At 33.4% G+C, this 25,914-nt stretch overlaps 1 protein-coding gene across 1 annotated transcript; it reads left to right on the top strand.

Moving 5' to 3' along the window:
* The first annotated feature begins 20,650 nt into the window (after positions 1-20,650).
* On the top strand, positions 20,651-22,335 carry LOC137001603 (uncharacterized). Its single transcript, XM_067360713.1, has 2 exons — positions 20,651-21,095; positions 21,163-22,335. Exon 2 carries the CDS (start codon positions 21,163-21,165, stop codon positions 22,267-22,269), a length of 1,107 nt encoding a protein of 368 aa, XP_067216814.1. The 5' UTR covers positions 20,651-21,095; the 3' UTR covers positions 22,270-22,335.
* The last annotated feature ends 3,579 nt before the right edge of the window (positions 22,336-25,914 follow it).

Genomic DNA, 25,914 nt, shown 5'->3' with positions numbered 1-25,914 from the left:
CTATTAGGCCAATACAAGTTGTCCGTGTTCAAATTTATATGTTGAATAATATGAATAATAATATGAATAATATGAAAAATTAAACGGCAAAGTCTGCAAAATGTCTTAAAAGTATATTTATTGTACCATTGTTCGATCCACTATTTTAATAAGACAAATTGGACTGACTCACCGATCGATGCGCAGCAGCGGAGTTGTTGTTCTGTTGATCTGCAAAGCTGATCTGTAACACAGAAAAGTAAATCGGTTAAAGCTGCATTCAAAATGATTAATATTTGTAAAATAATAATTGTGCACATTCAACTTTTTAACTTATTTATTTAAGCAAATATTTAATAAAAAATTTATTGAAAAAAAGGTTAATTATATCAAAAATTTCTAATAATTAAATATAAATATTAAACATTACAAATATTTCATTAAATATTTCTAATATTTTGTGCGCATTTTGCAAATAATAAATAACAAATAATTACTTACTTTAAAGTTGCTCCACCGGCGCCCGATGCTCCTCCTGAGCCTCCTCCTTCTCTCAGTAGTCCTTCGAAGCACTCACATTGAATCTCACGCGTTCGCGGCGCATGCATTGCTCGCATGCGTACCTGAATACGAAAATCGCGCGATACTTAAAACGGCACTCCCGACATCACAGGCGAATCGAACCGAATTGTCCAAGCTGTGACGTTACGCGCGAATTCCGTCCGCGTTTCAGACGACCACATTTACCAATTGGGGCACGATTCTCTCAAAACAGAAGGCAAAGATAAGCTCGAAGAAGATGAGGTGATTAGTCATCCAATCAACCGACTAGATACAAGACATCTGAAAAGCAATCGGTAGCGTTTGACTAACTCCGGTAGCCGTCCTCGACTACCTTCGACAGTCCGGCTATCTGTACAACTAGCGCGCTGCACGTAGAACCGAAGATTGCCCTGCCGTAGTGGAGATTTTATGATTGAAACCGACCTTTCCCTCCCCCGAGCCAAGCCTAAAGTCAAAAAAAATCGTGTCCCAATATTTGTCATACGGCAAAAATGCGTTCATCTATAGATTCGCTATAACTCTCGGCATTAACGGCACTCCCGACGCGCATTTTGTTACACTATACGACGGAACGAATATATTTTGTAGCACCGATTACGCGCACAAAGTTGATCTGTAAAATAAAAAAATAAATGCAGATTAGTGTTTGAAATAATTATAAATTAATATTTATAAAATAATTACTGCGCACATTAAACTTTATATTCGTTTATTTATGCATACGTCTAAACAAAGAATTAAAATTTTCAAAAATATATTTTTTGAATAAAGAAAAAAGTTTAATTAGTTGAATAATAATAAATATGTAAAATATTTCTAAGAATAGTGAATATCAACTATTGTAAATATTTTACTATATATTTAAAGTATTTTAAATATTTTATGTGCGCTACATTATATTAATATTTTATATGCAATATTTTATGCAAATAAGAAATAAGAAATAAATGATTAATTACGCAAACGTTGTCCCCCCGCGCTCGATGCTCTTCCTGAGTCCCCTCCTCTTCTCAGTTCTCGCAGTCCAAGGCACTCACTCGCGTTCGCGTCGCGTATATGAAAATCGCCCGATATTTTAAACGAGATTCCCGACGTGTACTTTGTCATTTTAAGACAAAGATGTAACTCAAATATTACATGTTTGACACTCTGCGCGACAGATTAAGACGGAAAAGCATGACATGGAAAACTGTGAGAAATAGTAAAGGTATTATTGAAAATAATAACGCGCCGATACGCCGATTTACCATTCGTATGAGTGCCGCCGTGCGAATAATAACGGTATAATAGGAAACACAAGGTCGCGCCGATTCCGACTTAAAGGAATGCGAGAAGTGGGGGGCAACAATGTTTACGCTGATACACGAACGTGCGCACGAGAGAGAGAGAAAGAGGATGTGCGCGCATACTAAGCGTAACGACGAAAACAACCCCAACGCTACGAGTCGGTTTCGAATAAATAAATGTTTGATAATTGCTCTGTTTCGAAACCGACTATCGGAAGAAAATTAACCCGTATACTTTATGCGAATTTACATCACGAATTTGACACGCTACGGTCCGCGAAACGAATACAAGTTAAACGTACTTTGTGCCACGACACATCCATACATATAATTATAGTATAAAACGATATAAATTCAACGATTGATTCTACAATGTACACTCATAATATGTATGTTCCTACACATCGCGTTTCACAGCTGAGATGAATGGACTGAAGGATATCGAGTACATTTTTGATTCTGGCAATGACTTGAAATGTTATCAATTTTGACAGCTTATAAATAGCTCGTGTTTCTACCGCTAGTATTGTTCCCATATTGTCATTTTTAAGCAGTAGAAAAGTTAAAAGTATATATTAATTTAATCCAAAAATATATTTTTTAACCAATCCAAAATTATTAATTTGCAGTTTGTAAAAGTTCATAAATAGCCTCGGAAACATTTTTTTCTTTTTTTATAAGATAGAAGAAGAGAGCAGAGTTGAACAGAGTAGTTTCCAATTATGTCGTAGGACAAGAAAAAATGACCGAATTCGCTCGCCCTGGTTTTATTTCCGCGTGCTTTACACGTATTTCTACATTATTTCTTTTTCTTCTTCTCCTTTTAGTACACTTTGTTAGTGTACCAGTAAATGAGTTCTTTTGACGATTTATTTTCGAAGCTTTTCTATTAAGTATTTACAGTTTTTATTTTGTTTTCTTTCAAGTAAATTTTTTTTCAATATTTGGATAATGTTTTGACCATATTCTATTTTCAATAACTTTTAATTTTATAATTAAACATATATATACCACATACATATGAGACATTACTGTCTCCACAAACTCATCTCTTTCTACTACACAAATATAGAAGCGCAGCAAATCATTTACTCGAAGAAGCCAGTCAATAAATAACGTTTTTGTAATAAACACGCAGCCACCTGGGACCTTTTGCTCCAAATAAACACGATCCACATCGAAATCCGGCCGGTACCGTCATGATGTTATCGTGATAATCGACGTTCGATAATATCCTCCAATAAATTTGCTCCGATAACGAAAGAGGATTTATATTATTGGAATATCGGACTATGAACACTCGTTACGACGAGCTCTACGGGGCCAATTTGTTCCGCTTTGACGTGGTTCATCTAAAAACGGACGCAAACGATAATATCGTGAATTCCTATTGTCTCCCCATTTTCCATTTTTGCGAGAAACGGAGTTTATTGCAATAATGTCTATTTCGACTAAATATATAGCGCACAATTATTTATTTTAAAAGTCGCAGAAAATTAATTGCAAAATGTTCTGGTCACATTTGCTATCACACTTGCTATCACACGCAACTATCATAGCAAATACAAAGCGTCAGCTGATACCATTTCTTTCGGCCGCAGGAATAATATATGTGACGTCTAATAAAAGATGTAACGCCAGCTTACACGATCCGCTAGTGTTGGTGGTAAAAGACGACTGGATAATAGTTTTTCCAGTAGTAAAAGCACCGATACGATGCGGCCTCCTTGCGGACATTCTGGTCACACAATGTCGACTCGAAGACTCTACGTGCGATAGTTTAACGACTACATCCGCGCATATAAACTTTATGAACTGTCTTTATGATCGCGTAAATGTTTCATGAACATCCGGAGTTTTTACAGCTCGCGTGTTTCGTGCCTGCCGTCGCCGATTTCTTTTTGCAAATTCAAAAATTACTCAAAATTAAAAAATAATTATTACAAGGAAACTTCATTAATCATATTGCATATACATATAAGACAGAAGAAACATGAAAATAATTCTGTATAAAATAAATATTATACATTAAAATTCACAAAACTAATTTGACTTTTTTTTAAATATACACAGTATTATCTGAATGTGTTAGGCTCACTAAATATGTGCACCCTAATTTTTGAACTATATTCTTCTGTCTTTACCATAAAACACACTTCAAGCACCTCTGTGAACTTAGCATCTCATTTTCGAAAAAATTAGTTCTTTTATTAAAGTATGCACTACGCAATAATAAAAATAAAAAAAGTAGAATTAATTGCTAGATAGAAAAATATTTGAAGCCGTATCTAAATATATAATAAAATTTCTAAATTTATTTCCAAATTCCATCTATTTCTGATGTAAAAATTTCATGTATTATTTATAGATACAAATTATTTAGAGACAAACGTGATAAAATTATGAACACATAATTAAAAATCCCGTATATGATTTTAAAAAACGCATTTAGAATATTCGTGACAAAATTTGATCAATTTTTTCTATTTGTGTGTAACTTTATAAAGTGGTTTATAAAGTGATTTATAAAATGAACAAAAAAAATTATGTATGAAGAAATATGATCAAATTGTGAATAATCAAATGCCGTGTAATTTAAAAAAATGCATTTAGAAATGCTCGTGACTAAATTTTATCCAATTTTTTGTTTATGTATGGCTTTTCTCTGCAAAAAGGTAGACTGGTCGACAAAAAATTATATATGGACAAATATGGTCAAATCGTAGTCCATTAAATTCTATATCAGTTTTATAAAAACTCGCATTTCGAGGTGCTAATTTCACAGAGGTCATTAATCTCATTTATCTTATTAAATTACTGTCAAATGTAACAAGCTCAACATTTTTAATTTGCAGGAAGTAAATAGCTTTTTTCCAAGTCTTTTTTTATTTCTGTAAAGTGGAAACGCCAACAAAACAGGGGTTTGGGGAAGCAGGCCCGGAGATCGTCCTATGTATCAACAACCCGCCGCCGGATAACCGGGCGTTCCCTTTCGCTTATCGGATAATTACGGAGATAGGTTCTTCTGGCTGTGGATTGGAATGAAAGCTGGATTACTGTCGGAACGAGGCTTTGAACGAGGATGAGAGGGCGCGGAGCGACGGCGGAGGAGAAACGGGCGGTCGATGTAGGAGGTGGAAGAAGAAGTCGTTACAAAAAGTCAAGTCGGATCAGACCGAGGGTTGCACGATCGTGCAGGGGATGAAGGCGTTAGATTAGCGTGATCTCCAGTGATAACGTTCTGCCCCATCTCCTCTTCCTCTCGTTTCCCCCTCCCACCGTCTGCCACCCATTCGCTAACTTACCGCCGCCCTTCGCACGCTCCTCACCAAGCCGACATCATCTCGAGGGCGTCTGGCCGATTCCAACGGACAGCATCTTAGCACGTTGTTACCGCGCAATTACTGACCCCCTAACAAGAAGGGTCGCGGAGATGCAACTTTTGAAAATCTCCTATTAGAAATAACGGCCCCTCAGCGAGCGTACGTGTTCCGAGCACCTTGGCAAATTGGAATCTGCGCGCAAACGCATTCCAGGCGACCCTCGAAATGGATCGTCCACGAATCTCGGGTTCTGTCAAGGGAGCGCAGGCGATATTAATGCTCATCTGGGAAATTACGTATGTTTTCTCTTTGATAGCTACAACTTTCGGATAAAATTAAAACTGATCACGAAACACGTCCGTATAAAAATTTTTCAACTATATTTCTTGTTTTTTTTTAAACGTAGATCGCAGATAAAACATAGATGTTATTATTAAAGAATATAATTATATTCTTAATACAACAATTTTTCTCTTTTCTAAAAAGATTGGACATTTTTTAATAAAGTTTTGGTAATCCGGTTACTCTTTCGACCGCACCAAAAACAAATTATCATATATTTCTGCTACGTATGCGATTATAACGCAAAGTTTCAAGCGATTGCAAAATCGTACCACTATAATTGTATTTAAAATAGTAATCGACAATACGAAAGTGGTTAATTAGATGAACATAAACGAACTTTATTACCGATCTTCGGTGGTAAAAGCATATAACAATTCTGAAGTCATTACGAGCGGCATTAACCTACCCACAATGAACGTTTTAATAGCATCATGACCGCTGTTTTGTCCGACGCTTCGCATTACTAGGAAGCACACTTGCGGTGAATGGGCTTGACCATGTTAAAGACAGTAGAGAAATACTGGTTGTTTTGTTATATTACTAATTTGACGTTCTATTTTAATATATTTAAATTTATACGTTAATATATATTTATCTGTGACAAAACATTTATTTAATGTTAATGTTTTGACAAAAAAGGTATTATATCTTTTAATTATTAAATTTAATTATCAGGTGCGTAATGTCGACGATCAAAAGCGTAAATGTAAACTATTGTGCATTTCAAGAAATATAATTTTACGAAATTTTTTTCATAACATAGACTGTAAAATGCAACAATCGGTAATTTGATTCCATGACAATTGAGAGAAGCATAACAGGCCGGAAAGAGGATAGAAGAAAATTATTTAGTTCGTTAAATGTGTAATGTAGATAAAGCGTTTCTAAACGCAAGTATTTTTTAATCAACATTTCTTATTTTATAAAAATTCTAAAACACAAAATTTGATTGAAAATAAATTCAGTGGAATAAGATTTGTATGTCGCACGTTCGACAAGATAGACGAAAAACATCGAAATCCTACATCCGTCGTAATGCATGGAACAAAGCATTTACTTATTTATTTGGGTAAAGCACCGAGTGTTGCGAACGTACCGAAAGATGAACTAAGCTGCTTTACGCGCTGTAGTTCGGAGCAGACCCGAGGAAAAGAACTGGAAACGATCGGAAGTACCAAGTTCATTTATATCTATTGCGACGAGAGGCGAGGCAACTTTGGCTAAAGTACGTGTTCACGTAGGGGGGGGGGGGGGGGGGGAATAAGGGACGGCGAAAGAGAATGGTCGTGGGGGGGGGCCACATGCAGTTACAACTTTGATTCTCTCTTCGTTCTCGTGCTCGAGGAAGGGACGACGCTTACGTGGACGGGCGAGAGACAAAAGTGATCGCGTTAGAGAAAGAGCGAGAGAAGGAAAAAAAAAAGGAAGAGTATTAAGAAAAAGAAGAGGAGAAGAGGGGTCTAGCTGGAACGGATGTGAGTCTGAGCGAGTGTGAGAGAGAACGAAGGCGGGGGTGAGCGAGACGACCCGCTCCTACATCCATTTGTCTCGTTATAGTTTACTGATACAACGGATGAAATGAGCCGAGTGGACTGGCCGTCGTCCACTCTCGAGAGTGTGCGATGACACTTTAAAACCACCTTAAAACTTCGGACCGGATTCGCACGTGTACGTGAAACGGAGAAAAGGTAGTGGGCGGTCCCGGCTTGCGACGGAAAGGCGAGAGACCGGTCTCTTTCGGTGTTGGGAATTTATTGGGAAATAATGGAGCGCGTTTTGCTCTCCTACAGGTCGTAGGCATCGCTTACACCCTTTCTCTTTCTTTCCTTCTCGCTCTCTGAAACGGAATTCGCTTCGGGATGTAAGAGGCCATACCCTTTTTTATACATCTTTTATACCGGACAACCCTTTGAAGTCTAAATTGACCGTCGGTCGGCAACCATTACTGAGATCTTCTCTCATCTTACTCGTGTTTTTCTCTTTCTCTCTTTTTTTTTTTTTTTTTTTGACCGCAAATTTTCAATTTATGGTTTAGCGCAAAAGTAATATATTAGTATATTGATTCAATGTGTATAATGCTCTATACGATTTTCCCCGATAATATGCTATTGTGCGTCACAGTTTCAACTGCATTCTCGGGCCCTGTTGTCGAGGTCTATAGGTTACACATGTTTCATTACATTGAATTACATTGAGTGATCAAAGCAATTAGCGAAACGCGCGGCAACGCTGATTGAACATTCGCATCAATCAAATCACGAAACAAATTTAACGATTTCCCTTTCTGATTTTCATTCTTTGGCACTCTCTGTGTTGCGCGCAATGACAAACCTTCGAGATAAATCAATGTCGATAGATCAATGTCGAGGACAATACGATTTTTAGCGCGTCGACGTAATGAACAAATATAATATTGTACTTCGTTACATGACTACATATGTCGCCTATAGTAATAATGAAAGGCAGAAACAAAGTATAAGAGATAAAGCACCAACGATAATGGTGTAGGCATATTCTAAGAGATGCCGTTACGAGTACCGCGCGAGAAGAAACGCACGATAAATTGGCTCCTATCTGATAAAAAAATATTATAAGCAATAAAGTTCTTGATCGAAAACTAAAACTAGCTCCACTCAATAATTCCCAATGATATAAAAAGTCCCAAGTTTGAGAGATTAAACGTTTTAATTTGATCAAAAGTCATTTAAAATCGAAATATTAAAGAGCAATTTAGGAAATATACTAAATAATCAGAACAAACAAAAATTTTACTTTGATAATTTCTTTAATTCGAAATCGAGATTTTACAAATATAAAAATTATTTTCTTTGGAGTCCATAAATTTCTCGCTTTAAATTTGAATATATCTCACTAAAACACCGAAGGATCACGTTGATGACAGAAACGTAAGCCAAAATAAATACATAAAAACGCGCATACGCAACAATTTTACGTTAAATATCATATATTCTGACGTTATTTAAACTACAACAAAGAAAAATAAAAAATTGTTTAACAATTTATCTAATTAAGAAAGTATATACCAAATCTCTTAAACATAATAAATTTACTACAAAAAATAAAATGTAAAATTCCACTAATTGGCAAGATTTTAAATATGTAAAAAAGTCTATCTAGTTATAATTATTAGTTGGTATTTCATGTAGCAGTACAACTACTGCAATTATTGTACATAATATAACAAATATAAATATAAAATGCAAATTGTCAATTCTGTTACAACGAAAAATGTAAGCTTTAAATTGTTTCCCTTCCAAGATTGACGTAAGCAAAAAGAAGAGATGCATTATTTCCGAACCGCGGATAAGTGTTCTGGGATACGTATGTAAGCGTTCGTACCCTTTCGTTCCTCGAGGGTACCGTCACCCGAAACAATGGGCCTATATATCGTGCGGCACATGCGTGCGAAATCGTATTAATTTATCGTGGAGCAATTACAAGGAGCCATATATTAGCCAGTCGGGCACGAACGCAAGCCTGGTGGAACTACGAAAGGACGAAAGTAGACAGAGAGAGACAGAGAGAGGAGGGGAGAGCGAGAAAGAGAAAAGCCGGTGGAAACAAGAAGAGACAATCGGAATGAAGGAACGTAAATAAAGCAATGCGCGTTAGAAAAAGAAAACGAAGCAACGAGAAAAAGCAAGAAGAGAAACCCACGAGAGAGATACGAACACTTCGCGCGATGTCACGGATTTATGCCGCGCGATTTTGTAAAGTTTATTTTATGAAGAACTGGGTCATTTGCACCATAACAATGTTGCGCTTCCACGCAATCTTTTTTAATAGCGAAACGCACACAGATCGCAATAGTTTGGTATTGTTGTTCGATACCGTGTTGTACACCGTGTAACAGGTATAACGTGGACAAGCAGTGTAAATTCTCTCGCGCTTCAACATCGTACTATATCGCCCATATGCTACGATACCCAGAAAAAAAAATGAATACATATTTGGCAATTTCCAGCTTGCGGGCTATGCAGTACGAAGCTGAAAATAGCGGTGGGATAGAGAGCAAATATTTTGCTTGCGGGGCGTGAATTTCGTTTTATAGTGGAGGCGGTGAGAAGCGAGTTTTTTGCAGTCATATACGGGGCCCGCGTCACGGGTACATGCACGTATGCCTACGAGTTTGCTTTTATTAAAAAAACTGAAGTCGAGGGGCGTGCGCGTCTCTATCATTCAAATAGACTTTAACGAATAGTCCGGCCGTCGGTTTTTAATCCGACTAGTCCGACTAAGAGGAGAGAACAAAAAGAATTCGGCGGACATCGATGGCACGTGAAACGCGCGAACGAGGAAAAAAATCACTGGCTTATACCAACGTGTTCGCGCACAATCAAAGGATTACCATTATAAGCTTCCGATCGTTTTCACGAGATAAAAGTTTCCCCTGAAGAATGTAATTAGCTATGCAACTGGACAACAAAATTTGGTGTTTTTTCAAACCGACGATGGAATAAATTTTTTCCCGGTACAAAATTGATGCGAAAGCTCTTTAATTTTTTCCATATAAACTTATTTTAAACGTTAGAATTATTTTATTACAGAAGCGATAAGAGAAGACATTTTCCGTGTTTACAGAGAAGTAAATAAGAATTTGCAAGTAGAAAAGCAGCTTTCCGACTTGAAACGTGTACCAACAGATTGAAAGTCTTTATTGCAGTATACGATATTACGTGCGATTTTCCGTACGGCACGAAACACAGTTTACGTCATTCCGAGAAATTCCGAAATAACGTAAGACGACCGGCCAAGCCCGTATCGGGGTCAATACGGGACCGTAGTCGCGTAAGATCCAAGCATGTGAATACGCGGAGATACAGTTCTAGCTCCCGAGAGATTGTAACGGAATGGAATTGGACTCCGGATGCAATCTGCTCGCGAAAAAGGGAATAGCGCGTAAGCACGCGTTACAACCACGAAGAGATGCAAAGCCGTTTGTGATACCGTAAAGCAACTTGTATTGTTGTTAAAATTGAAAGTTTCGACACAATGACCACATTGTAGTCAAATTCTAAGCCGATACCTCGCGAACTTTTATAATCGGACATGACATCTCCGAATCATTAATCTTTTTTATAAATATCAAGAATCTCTCAATGCTGCTGATCGTGATTCGAAATGCGGCGCTGAGTGATGCGGTTTACGAGAACAATAAGATTCACCGTAATTTATAGCCCGCTATATAGATGTCCGCCCACGGTCAGCCGAAATACTTGTGCACGGTACATAAAATATATTTAAATCCCGAGAGATCTTTTTCACGCGCGCGCGCGATCTGATGGCTTGTTACAAATAATATCTTCAATTATGCGTTACCATTAATTTAGAACAGTCTTGTAAGTGCCTCGTGTAATCTGAAGAAAAAAGTCAGCAAAAAGATACAAAAGTTTGCCGTATCGCATAAAATAATGTAAAATAACAAAAAGACGATAATCAAACATCGATGGAACAAAATAGCCGCGTCACGTGGAAAGTTATGAACGGCGGAAGATTAAAGATCAACGACGTGGAATGGATTCCCTAAATCCTAGCAAATTCGTTACCACATATTCTTACTTTATTCATAATTTAAAGGCGATTGAATGTCTATATTATTCGTTCGATAGATTTATTGAGATTTTCCTTCTGACATATGTATGATTTTCTGTCATTTTATTTTAGAACAAATATGAATAAAAATAAAACTGAAAAAAGAAGGGAATGTCCGATTTATGTTTTGATAAATGGATGATAAAAAACAATATACAAATGTATATTGTTAATAGTGTCTGTACATTAAAAAAATATTGACATTCAATAAAACTTTAAAATAAAAGCACAATATATTTATTACTTATGTATCTTATTGCTTATTGAACCTAAAAATATATAATTAATTGTCCCTAATAATCGACGATGCGTGCCTATCATTACAAAAATATGTTAAATTAACCGTGACATACCATAATTCCAACGATGTTACAAGGAAGTTTATATCAATGAAGGGGGAAATGGTAGCGAAGATAATAAACAAGATGTGTGAAAATGGGTATCATTACGCGCGAGAGGGAGAAAATGAGAGAGTGCGTGAGCAACGGCAATTACCAACGTACGCATAGTTTAATGGCGGATTTTAACAAAAATTATCGGGTAAATAATTTCGTGCAACCGGCCAGGTTAGCATTAATTATTCTGGTACCCGCGCCGAGCATCGTTGAGCTAGTAAATTGAAGGCATAAATTAAAAAATAACAGTTTAGTTGTACGCACCATATGTGACGTGCGTGGACGTAACGTATGGCCGACGGCTTTATTACCACATTATACATTCGGATTTAAACGCGCGAAGGCATCGGCGTAAATTCTCAAATGACAAATCATCCTATCAACGATGATCAAAAATATTGGCAACCCCCATATAATTTCATGTGAACTGCGTGCAAATATGACTATCATTCTTTTATAATTAAGAATAAATTTACTATGATTTTTCAGATTATATAAATTACTCTCGCGTTATATGAATTATTCTAATCATTGCTAAAATATTGATAGCATTTTACTTCAATATATGTATATGCAGTTTCACTATATATTATCTGAATCATATACTGCTTAAACTTTTATATTTTTGTAATAATTAATTTAATATAAAATCTATAAAATATTAAGAAATAAAAATATCGCCTTTTTAAAAAAAGAGTAAATTACTAAAAAGGATATGTAAAAACAGTAGCCACAAAAAGAGAGAAGAAATTCTCCAAAGTCATTTGGAGAAGTCACAGTCGCATTTGCACTTGCTTTTCTCCAGCATTGCGCTCGGTCCGCGGAAGTACATTACCGAATTTTGCTTATCATCGCGACAAGTATGCACAGAAGCCAAATATCGTCAGGAACGATTTCGTGAATTGGAGGGTGTATTATACGATCGTAGTGGCACGATAAAAGTAACGGATACGGTAATTTAGTTCATTAATGAACTTCCAGTTGGCAAGCTCCCGCTCTCGCTCTTGAGAGGCTGGAGCCAACTAGGAAGATACATTATCCCTGGAAATTGGAATACCGCGAACTCCACGAACATCGCGCTGATTCTATACTGCAAGAGAGATAAAGAGACGATGAGATAAACTTGCACGCGAAGGAGATGAGACTGTCACGTGACCCGGTACAGTTACAGAAAGATAACAAAGAAGCGAAAGAGGAAGAAAGAACTTCATAGAATGCAGCTGTACTTTAAATAGTCTATATTTTCCTATTTATAACTGAAATATATATACACATATATAGACTTTTGTATTTTTAATATAATATACTTGTCCTGTTTTTATGTAAGACTTAAATAATTTCGAAGACACATCCTGTTTTAATGCCTTATTATCCAATGGAATACTTTGTATAAAAATAATAGATAATATAAAAATATTAAAAATATAAAATATGCACGGATAATTTACATTGATTATGAAAAGAATGGCATGCATATAGACGTAAAAAACATTACATATAGTTTAATCTTCCAAATTTTAAGTATTAAATAAATTTTTAGCCTTCCACTTAATTTTTTATTACTGTTGCTGTTGCTACTCACTTTTTGCATAACAAAATTGTCAGACTTATTAATTAAGCGGTTTTTCTCTTGTGTTTTAACACGATTATGTAATCGGACAAATACGGAACAATGACAGAACAGCGTAAGAAGGAAAGGAAAAAGAAAAGGAAAAGAAATCAGAAGAAGAAATACGAAAGTTCGACTATAATTGTGAACGACCGCAACTTCGCAAAGATCGCCGCGCATAGAATATCGGGATAAACTTAAGTTAAGAAGAAAGCGTGAGTAGGAACAAGATATAAAATACGGTGATGTTTGCCATTTGAAACCACGGTGGAGAAAAGCGCTTATAAGAGGCACTTACTGTTTTAACTTTTACGCGCTCGTTAAACCAATGGTCGAGCTTGAACCGGGCCGGCAGCATGCCGCCCGATGTGTACGCCTCCGTCTTACGCATTTAGTTACAGCTTGTTACGACGAGGAATATCCTCGTTTACATGGCAGTGCTGCGAGACGCGAAATGGAGCCGAGGACTTACAGAGGCGTCCATGAGGCAGCGCAAGCTGGCTCGTGGAAATAAAATCGTAGCCTTTGCCGCGCGAGAGCACGAGCGCGCCAAGTGATTTTTGCCGGGATTTCGACGTTATCGAGGCGAGGAGACTTTCTCATTTGCGTTTCAAATTCTAACGACGCTATCGACCTAACTTGAGAACACTTCGCACGGAACGTTATCGTTACTTCCGACAGGATTAATAAAGAAAGGCGTCCCATTTTGTACCGCGATTTCATGAAAAATCCGCGCTGCGCACGGAGTCTGTTATTAGACGGCGTAATAGTATTTGATGCAGTTAAAATATCTACGAGAAAAACAGTCAAATGCAGTAATCTCGAATCAATGCGTAAACGATTTCAAAGTGAAGTCAGTTTTTCTTTCTTGCTGACGACCTTTTTAAAAAAGAATCTGAATCTATACTTATACACCACACTTATAAAATGTAGTCGATTCGTTCGTAATTTGTATTTTTTAGAGTAATGTTTAATATTGTTAATTGATCCCTAACAATTCAAAACAGTTCATTAAAACTGGAAAAAATTAATGAAATATTTTATCTCATCGCGGTGTTATGTACATGATTTCTTGTTGAAATTGCAATATGTAGGATAAGTTAAAAGATAACTCAGCACCAGAATGAAGGAACATAGGGCGGATATCATTAAAAGGAGCAGTTCTCCATTGATGATCTCTTGAATAGAATCCTGATTTTGAGGAAGATTTTGGGAGAATTTACGAATCTTAAACGAGGAATCTTCTTATAACAAAAGAATCATTTTCGAAATGGTCTTTAGAAACTTTCAACAACGAAGTGGCTGCTGAAAACACTTTTAAGGAATTCGTCGATTCCAGAACGCCAGAATTCTATCGATTTGGAATAAATAAACTTATTTCTCATTGGAGAAAATGTGTAGAATCTAATGGTTTTTATTTGAGAAATTTTATTAGAAGCTGAGATATTTTCAATTAAAGATAACGGTTGAAAACCGCAATTATTTTCCGGCCAATCTAATAGTTGAGAATAGGAAGAATATTTTAAAAAACAAATGTTATAATTGAACGTTACCTTATCTTTAAAGGCGCGCTCATTTTTCAGTCTTCGCTACAGCTATATTTATTTTTTCCAGGTGCAGATTTCTCGCCTCATCTTCCAGATTGAACCTCGTCGTCGGTCCGTCGCGATGACAAAGTTGCGAAGGTAAGTTGCACGGCGCGAATAAAGTGTCGGTTTTTCCAAAGAACAGAATTAGGAGGCACTCGACTGGCAGCGGGCCAGGCAACCAAGTTTCCGATATGCAATTCCGCTTTATTTCCGGATCGTTTGGCGCGCTCGCGCATTCGTGCGAGGGCTAATGTAATGGAAATGCTGTAAGCCCTCTATGTTCTATGCATATTATTGTGCCACTACCACGCCGCGCGTCGCAATGCTAATAATTGTTATGGCCCGATAGAGTCCAATTCTAACGGCGAGCGGAGATGGCGGGAAAGAGATCGGTCCCAATCCCGCCGCGATTTGGCATTGAATAAATTGCAACTGTTTTTCCACGTCTGTGACTCTTTTCAACTAACCAATCGGCAATACTCGACGGAGATCTAGCCCCGCAATATCGATTTAGATTCATTCAATGGGATCGGCGGCTAAACTGATTCGACTTTGAAGCTCACGTTTACGCATCGATTCGGGGTCGGTTGTCGCATTGCGATAGCTCGGCTATCGCCAAAAGACCGATTACAATTGATTTTTTAGTTTAGCCGAAAACGTTTTGATCCATTGAATTAATTTTGTCTATGTATCAAATTCGTAATCTTCATTTCCATTTTTTATGAATAAAATTTATGATCCGAAAAATAGTTTAAAATTTGCTACGTGTAGTAGCATCCGAGAAAGAAAAAGAGAGTAGTTAATTTAACAATATTATACAGGGGCAAAAGTAGGTCTTAAGACTGCTTTAATTTTGTAAATAAATTAATATGTATTTGGTTTGGAAACATAGAGAAATATCTAAAGAGATATGTTAAGTCGCTCTTATGGGTACAGTTTAATCACGGGATCTAGTACCGGTTTTCGGGCATCGCTGTTCACCACCGCAGCAAGAAGTTGTATTGTTTTGAAGTGTTAGCGCTTAATCAATCGCAGTTGCGCCTGCGCCCGGCGGAATTACAAGCTGACAACGAACGTTGATGCGTGCAATTAGAAGGGAACCGACAAATCGCCCGCCGTGCCATTGGTTCGTCGTAAACTGGTAATTAGCCGCGTGCATTCGGTGAAAGCACTAACACGCGCTCCGTCACCGATTTAATTAGTCTATAACTCTTGCGCCAGGATCAGGATTCGGGAGTGCGGGCGTCCCTACGATAACATAAATTATCGTCGAACTGGCGCGCGTTATTCTGCCTCATCTGGCGCCAGAGTGACACGTTTTACGTACTGGCGGACGACCTGTGTCAATTCGAGAGACACAGATTTAATTGAGCCCGCAAATCGACATGTCGCGCGTTAACGAGCGTTATTATTAAAACAGTTCGGAGCCGCTCTGTCGAATAAAAAAAAAAGAGCTTCGATCTCTTTGCGAGAAATTTCCGCGAATTTCTGCAAAATCCCGCGGAATTACGCGCGCGGGCAATCTACTCGATGAAAGGAAATCGCGTGATTTCAGCGAAGTTTTAGCAGATACGGATATTTCTTTCGAGAGAGAGATTCGACATGAAGCAAGGTAAATGAAATCTTGTATAAAGCTATAACGACTAATAGAGTACTTATTTCGCGAGATAAAACACCAAAAATATTGGATTTTTTAATATTATTTTGAAAAAAGTTTTCTTGATTATTTTTATAATTAGATGCTAATCAATAAAAGTCTTTCTACGCAATCTTAAAACATAAGTTTTCAACAAGTTGTTACAAAAAAAAATAAGTAATATATGATATTTATTTATAAATTAAATTTTTTACATAATTATCATGTTTATTGATACGTTTCAAAGACTCGTTTTAATGACTCGGCAGTTTTTCCAGATTCTTTGAAAAAAATATCTTTTCGTTGGAAAAGTTATGTATCTTGACTAAAAGTAATCATTAAAAAAGCGTTTTACCACATCGTCTACTTAATCCAGAGTGGATGCCATCAGATTACTACATATTCATAACATTAAAAAAAATCTGAAAGAATCTGTGTAGAGCATATAAACGCATTTTTCTAATAATAACGAGCTTACAGCTGCGGTGCATAACTAGGTAATTTCCCAGCGAAAAATTTTTTTGAAAAATCAGAAAACTGCCAGATTACTGAAAGAAGCTCATTAAAAAATATGATAATTTTGTAGAAAAACGAGTCACCGGTTAAATCTTTAATAAATACATACACTGTAAAAAAAGTCGGTAAATTTACACAAATAATAGACGTAAAAATTACATAAATAATGCAGTAAATACACAAAATCATGTAATTTTAAAAAAGTTATATTATTTTACAGAAATTTTGTAATTTTACAAAAATTATGTAGATTTGTCTATTATTGTGTAAATATATCTTATTTTATATGAAAAATTACATAAATAATATAATATTTCAAATATTTTATGTAATTATCCTAATTTTTGTAATATTACCAAAATATAATGGTAATATCTCGCTGCAGAATATGCGCGATGTGATGGCATTAATATCTCGAGATAGGCGCGCAGCAGCTACTCGTAGTTGATTGGTTAGCGATCGCGTAAGCAGCGTTGTCGCATGCGTTTATAAGTCTGACGTACTAGTAACGAATTGGCTAAACCGTCGAAATGACGATTATCGAAAAGTTGTCAGTTCGTGTTCGTGCGTGATTGCATCCAGCCATTAGCCATTGTACTTTCTGCCCTAAGCATTGTCCGATTGTCCGGATCCCGAAGTGCATGAATTTTTATATATTTCTCTGTGAGAGAGAGAGAACATCCGTATAACATTCATCGAGATTATCGTCTTTGTTCAATTTGCCTAAATCGTTATTGTTTGTTCGATCACGCAATCTTTTGGTCTCACAAGATAGGTAAGTAAAATATTTTAATAATTAGTTTCGAAACATATACATTATAAAGAATAGCTGTTTATTGTAATTTCGTTAAATCTTTATAATATCATTATTTTTTATATTGTAATGTTCAAACAAAAAATTTTTTGCATATATATTTGTAAATTAATAGAATCTTTCATGCTTTTTAAATAGAATTTTTTTGTTTTTACATAAATTCAACTTACAATCGTAAAAATTATTTGAAAAATCACAGTTTTACATACATATAATTTTGTATTTTTAATTTTATAAATATTAATTTCTAAATTTATTAAAATCCAAGTTTGTGCTATGTAATCTGACATATTTTTAACTTAAAATTTGCAGTGATATATAATAAAAGAAAGAGGATTCTTCTAATAACCTTGAGCAGATCATCTCTAACTATTAACTTCGTTCTGTTTATTTCCTCATATAACGTTTTCTAAAGCAACATTTCAAACAGTTGAGTGAGTCTACAAAAGAAATTTGCCAAGGACAAGGTATGATCATAATATGATATGTTTTATTAATTGATTTCAAAACATGTATACAAATGTTATAATTGTCATTGTAATATCATTCACTTGTGTGACATTCAATTTTATTTTCTTTTTTTTCAATAATTCTTCATATAAAATATGTTGCAGTTACTACTTTGAAAGGAAATATCCTTATATGAATCCTATCTCAGTCCAGTTTTATTTCTCCTTTCACACAAACTCCTTCCTACACAATTATAAATTTCTTTATTTACTTATTTGAAGATTAAATATTGAACAATGTTCAAATGTGTAATGTGCAACAGTACATTTTCATCCATTCTTTTGTATAACAAGCATCAAATTTTTCATAAAAACATGCCTTATTTAAAAATTATTTGTCTGTTCAAAAACTGTGGGCAACATTTTAATAAATATGTTAATTTTAAAAAACATATTCTTAGATGCCACACAAAAAATTATAAAGAAAGAACATGTGTTACTTATTGTTGCAAAGAAAAAAACTGTAACAATTATTTTACAAATAGAGTAGATTTTCATAAACATTTATATAATCATATTAGGCAAAGTAAAATTGGGATTTGTTGTGGATATCGATCTTGTCTTCTAAATAACACAATTTTCAAGACAGTCAATACTTATGCAGTGCACATATGTAGACATCATTCATATAATAATAATGAAAACAATTTTGATAAGCAGTTTATTGTTAATAACGAAGAATTTAATTTTGATGTGAGTAACAATTTCAATCTTGTTTCTCAAGAGATAACTTCAAATCAAGTTTTTGGTGATATAGAAAATACTAAAAAAGCTATTTCACAATTATATTTAAATTTGACTGCAAAATATTTTCTAACAGAATTTGCTCTACAAGCTGTAATAGATGGTATGTCATCTATACTGAAACTTATTCATGAACACTTTATTAAGTCTTTAAATGAAAGTGATATTCAAGATGATATAAAAGATAAAATTAAAGATATGTTTCAACACAGTCATTCTTTTTTTGAAAATATTCATAATTCCATTAATGGTAGTCTTCGAAATACGTATTCAAGAAATATATATTTTCAACAAAATTTTCACATTGTGATGCCTGTACAAATTAATTTAGGAATTGATAACAATCACAAACAATGTTTTTATTATTATATTCCAATTTTGAAAACTATTAAGGTTTTATTACAAAATTCTGATATTCAAAACTTTTGTTTAAATTTATTTCAGATTTCTAATAGTAATGCGCTCTTTGATATTAAAGATGGTAGTGTATTAAAAAACAACAATTTCTTTCGTAATAATAAATATACATTACAAATTTTATTGTATCAAGATGCATTTGAAATATGTAATCCTTTGGGTTCAGCTAAAAAAAAATTTAAACTTGTTGGCGTATATATGGTGCTAGGAAATTTACCCCCTTACCTCAGATCAAAAGTTGATAATATACAGCTTGTTATGTTATGCTATGAAAAACATGTAACATTTTTTGGTTGGGAAAAAATAATGGAATATCTTATAAATGATTTAAAATGTTTAGAAAATGAAGGAATAGATATTAATGTTGGTAATAAAACAATAAATTTTGTTGACACTGTTGTTGCTATGTTGGGGGATAATTTAGGAAGCCATCAAATTGGTGGTTTTACCGAAAGTTTTAATTCTGAATATTTTTGTCGTTTTTGTGATATAACTCAAAATGAATTCCAATCAAAGTATGCATGTACTAATATAAACAGAAATTCAGATAATTACAATTTGTGTGTCACACAAGCAAAAAATATCATGAAAGCTGTAAAGGGAATAAAAAATGATTCACCTCTGAATAAACTTAATTATTTTCACATTTGTAATCCAGGATTACCACCCTGCATAGCACATGATCTTTTTGAAGAAATCGTTTCATATGATCTTATATATTGTATAAAATATTTTGTGAAAGAAGGTTGGTTTCCTTATCAATTTCTAAATCATAGATTGCAAAAAATGAAGTTTTTGTACGAAAATGTACGTAATAGTATTCCTCTTATAAGAGATTCAACTAAAATTGCAGGCACTGCAAGTCAAATCAGAAAAATATTATTAATATTTCCCTTAGCAATCTTTGATGTAGTTAAGAATATTACGGATGATGTTTGGATATTAATGTTATATCTTCGAGAAATATGTTCTTTAATTTGTGCTCCTGCTTTGTCCTTTGGTCAGATTGCGTTATTACAAGAAAAGATAAATGATTACTTATCATTGAGAGTAAAATGTTTTCCAAGTATCAAATTAAGGCCGAAGCATCATTATATTTCTCATTATCCCATTTTAACTACATGTTTTGGTCCATTGAAACACTTATGGACCTTGAGATTTGAAAGCAAACATAGGTATTTTAAAAACATTGTTAAACATTCCCAAAATTTTAAGAACGTAATTAAATTATTATCACACAAACATCAATTTTTGCAAAATCAATATTTCAATAATAATTATCGTACTTTAGTAATAGCAGATGATGCACAAGAATATATTTCTGAAAACTTTAATGATCAAGTTTCTTTTATTATAACAGATTATTTTCATAAAAGAGAAAATGAAAATATAAAGTACATATCCTCACAAGTTACTTTTAAAGGTATAACGTATAAAAAAAATATGTGTATCTGTGTAGGTAAAGATTGTTTTGATTATTTCACTCTATGTAAAATTAAATACATTTTGATAAATAACTGTTATACAAACATTTATTTTTTAGGTACCATAACAAAAATTACATATAATCCTGATTTTGGCATATATGAACAGTTCGAATTGAAAGGTATAGATTGCAATGTAGAGAAAATTTTGTTGTTCCCATACACTTCCTTACTTGCACCACATCCTATCCTGGAAACTAATTTAAATTCTATTCCTGTATATGTCTTCAAATATGCACCTCTTGATTCATAAATTTGGATCTTAAAATGATGTAAGCAATTTATACTTCAACGTAAATTGTTACATTATGCATGTATATATATGTTCTTTTATTTTAGATGTCGTATCTCTATAAAGTCTGGTCTGCCGATAGAAAAAATAAAATATCACTTATACTTCGTGAATCAGATGATATGCTAACAGATCTTATTACAAAAAATAATATTAAACTTGGAATTGTTGGTTCTGTTCTTGTCATAGAGAAAGATGGCACAATAATTGATGACAATGAGGTTCTAAAATTTTGTTCCGGTGAAATTTTAATGTTACTACGACCAGAAGAATCCTGGTCTGTACAAAATGAAACTGCAGTTATGTCTTCTGATACTGCTTCACTCACATCTAGTTTAAATGAGGAAACTTTTTCGCCATCATCAAGTTCGCTATCTATTTTATCTCCAATAAATCAAATATCAAATAATAAACAAGTAGAACTTGAATTTTGGATAAATTTTCAAATACCATGGAATAATTTAGAATCAACAGTGCTTAAAGAACTGCAAAATAGAAGTCGCAGCAAATATGTAATAAATGCAGTTGTGAACCGTACCGTTTCTGAAATGAGAAACATTCAAGAATTTATACCATCCAAAGCGTTTAAAATAATAGCTGAAAAAATTGTTAATAAATACCCACAAACTTTTAAAGATATAAATGAAGATGGTACATGTTTTGGCGATGGATTTCATACCACATATTTAAAACTTCGAGACCGAAATTGTTACTTAAATAGGCCACATATGAAAAGAAGTCTAAGCCAAAGTTTAAATATACCTATAAAAAAACAAAAGAAAGTATTATCCGCTAAAGCAGGATGTAGTAATTGGCAACCAGAAAAATATAATGATACAGAAACTGAGGAAACAATTGAAGAAAAGACTAAATTTCTATGTCAAATAGTTGACGATGATTCATCAAAAAACGATCTTAAAATTCAACACAAAATTTATTCCTATCTTGAAGCGACATATCCTGCGCAAAGATTATTTTTAAACAATGTTCATGAAATACCTAGTATCAAAAATATTAAAACCACATGGCCGATACTTTTACAAAAAACATTTATGTTTTGGCATTATGAAAAACTAATGGGACATTCTATAGATCTTCTAAAGGAAGAAATTATAAAAAAAACAAGAAAAAATTCTCAATTATGGACAACATAAAAAATATAAAGATATCAATGATTCTAATAATCCAACAGAGATAAAATTGATACAAATTATAATGAGACATTTTAAAGAAGATTTTGAAGGATTATTTAAAACATATCCTGTAAATATTTTCTTTAAATATATTTATTTTGCTTATATGAATGTCATAGACTTAATTAATACTGAATATAACTTATTTAACAGGAAGGAACATTGTTGCAGGATATAAAATCACCAACTGTGGCACCATGCATCATAATCATAAGTAATTTCACTATATGTAGTTATACTAAATTTAACTTTAGTAAATTTTTATTGTTATATGTTTGTAATTGCTTTCATTATCGTATATTATATTATTACAGATGACGCAGCATGTCGGATGTTTTATTTATATATAGAAAATGTATTGATTGAAAGGACATTTTGCTTTTATGAAGCTTTGAAAATGTTGATGTCCGTATATTACATTTTCAACATGGAATATCCCATAAATTGTACATGTACTTTAGAATTTTTACAAAAGTACTTTTTAAATATTCATCCACTTGCTGGTTCAAAATCTCGTAGGATATCAACAAAATACAAAGTATTATCACTCTTTAATAAATTAAGAGATACGTCGAACAAAGAAAATACTGCTACACACAAATAGTGTAGTGTGTATGTACATATGTATGTACAACAACAGTAAGCATTATTATGTTATTTATATCAAATTTGTAATAATGGCATATACACACATTGTATCTTTATGGTACATTTTTATATCATTTTATAATCTTTATTAATATTTTTATTTCTTTCAGAAAAAGATAAAGTTTATATTATATATTATAGCAGTTTATATTATAGCATCCTATGATATACTTTTTAGTTTAGTTTCTAAGAAAAATAAATTTTTAATTTATCATAAATACTGTCAATTGATTGCAAAGGAGTTACATTTCGGATACATGGTTAAAATAAAGACATTTTTTCATGAAAAAAGAAGATTTTTTTTATATCTGATTTTAAGTTGAGATCGAAATTTGACTTTATCAGTTGGTTTATCGCATTCTTTCTATTTATATTATAATTTAACCTATCTATGTAATTTTTCGTAATAAAATACATTCTGCATAGAGCACTATATTATAATTCATGTCATGCGGCAGAACCATGCTGATAAAAAACAACTTCGATTTAAAGCGAAAAAAAAGTTTACGCGCATTTCGGAAATTGCGTGATTTAAGTCAATTTAGCGGGTACATCAGTATTACAACTTCGTGATTTTAGGATTAAATGCAATTTCCAAAGATAATACGTTTAAATGAGAGAAATCTTAAAAGGTTGAGGCAACTCGATTAAACAATATGCTATTATCAACAGACAATAATTTAGACATAAGATATTTAATATCTTACTTACAAAAAGCTCATTGCTTTTCAGATGATTATAAAAGGAGCTTATAATTTAAGATACGTATTGTACTTTTATGCTTTATTAAGTGATCTATAATGAGATTATATTCCAAAGATTTTTGATACAAGTATGTATTTGAGTTTAGATATAACGTGCGATAAAAGTAGAGAGATTTGTTAAGTCCATTTTAGATACATATTGGATTTTTATTTCGAGCAAATTTTGAAAACTGCGTACTTACCATGTTTTTTTTTTTTTTAATTTTCCATTTATATTCTGACATGTCAATAACACGATTACTATTTTTTTCTTGCAATAAATATTAAAGAATCAATATTATTTGCGACAATTATAATCCACCACAAAAAAATCGTTAGATACTTTAGACATAGATTTACGATGATATATTTACTAAAAAGAGATTGCATTGTTTTTTTTTCTTTTTTATAATGCAACATTCGTAATATCGAAACGTTATAAAAAACTTGACATTGTAAATGTAAAACTTAACATTTTATAATAAAACAATTATTAATATTGTAGAAAATGATTGAATTATTTTAAAGCATAAATATTTATTTCTTCAGCCATCTAGTGTATATAAATAAATTTATTTGTTATAAGGGGTGTCAATTAAGCTTGACGTTTAAAAATAGGTCGATTTTCAATTTTTTTTTTCACGTTGGTATTGACAAAATCAGGCTTTTATATATTAGTATATTATTTAAAAAAATGAAACTTATAAGTTTTTCAATAAATGAAACTTACAAGTAAAATTTATATGTTTTAAGTATGCAAAAGCCTTTGTCATGCCAATATCAGCGTCAAAAAAAAAAAAAAAATTGAAAATATATCTATTTTTTCAGCGTCAAGCTTAGTGATACCAGTTAAATAATAATTAAGCAGATTGCAGAAGTGAATTTACATAAAAGTAAAATTAAAATAATAATGTGTAATAAAACTTTTTAAAGTTAAAATATTTAATATTTTTTTTAATAGTAAATGTACACAACAGAGTGTATTGAAAATTTTACTTACAAGTAATTTTCTTTAATAATTTTTGTAAAAATCACATTTTAAAGTGTAATATCGCAAACCTGTATAATATTATTACAAAAATAATGTAAACTTGTAATCGTAAAACATAAATTTCATATTTTTATTTGTAATAACTGAAATGCGTGAAGTATTATTACATTCTGTTGTGTAAATTCAATATTTGAATGTTTAATATTCCAATTTTAAGAAGTTTTATTACATTTCTTATTCTGTAATTTTGCATGCTATTGTAAATTTATTTCTGTAATTTGCTTAATTACAAATTAAAGAATTTATTTTACTTGCATACTGCAAATTTACAAATGAGTGGAAATTTACACCTATTATAATGGGTCTTAAAATTACCCACAATAATAGGTGTAATTTTACACAAAATTTTTTTACAGTGTATCTTTTAATAAGAACTTTCTAAAAAGATTCTTGGATTCAACCTCGCAGAGCATGTATCAGCATTGGCGAATATTTAATTCGACGTTTCTTTACGTTTTCTGGTGAGTTTGACAGTTAATTGGATCGGCCTGGTATCGTTGATTCCAAGATTCCGGGTCGGCCAAAGTTATGAAAATGCTTTCAAAGTATCGGCGATTTCCCGCGGCTTCGACTGCCCGCGATACCTTTGAATGAAAATCCATTTGCCGCAGGACCGGCTTCTGGGCTACGTCCAGAATATTCTAATAATGTCCGCGGCTATCAGCGCAATTGCCGTGGCTGTTATTGGCAGAATCCGATTATATCATCGACATGCACCGCCAGAAGAAAGACACGGCAATGGGCGATATACTTTTTAGTCGCATTTGCGAGTTATCCGCGTACATAAGCAAGATCCTGGCATAGCGTTATGATTCGACAAGCGTATCAAAGATCAGATTACTAACAACTGATATCGCTTGAGTTTACTTCCTAATTGGCTTAGTCCTCAAATGTATTTACAGCGCCGGCACGGCGTTTGATCACTCTGCTATATCTTTAGAAATTTATCATACGCATATTTTTTAAAAATCTTAATCTTATTTGCAAAATAAAATATTTATTATATAATTGCAGAATTGTATAAAAATTGGTGTGCATTAAATAATCCTTTTTACAAGCTGTCAGCGATTTTATCACGCTGAGGCTGCGAATGCTGAACAAGGTATAAAATTAGGTTTTGCAACAGTGTAACGATGCAGCCCGCTGCATCGTTACGGCTACGGA

This window comes from Linepithema humile, chromosome 8 (assembly GCF_040581485.1).
Source record: "Linepithema humile isolate Giens D197 chromosome 8, Lhum_UNIL_v1.0, whole genome shotgun sequence".
Taxonomy (NCBI): Eukaryota; Metazoa; Arthropoda; class Insecta; order Hymenoptera; family Formicidae; genus Linepithema; species Linepithema humile.
The sequence above is the reverse complement of the archived record's forward strand: the minus strand, read 5'-3'. Positions and strand labels throughout refer to the sequence as shown.

Excerpts from the sequence above, each read along its gene's own strand:
- LOC137001603 (XM_067360713.1), top strand. The coding sequence starts at position 21,163 with ATGTCGTATCTCTATAAAGTCTGGTCTGCCGATAGAAAAAATAAAATA.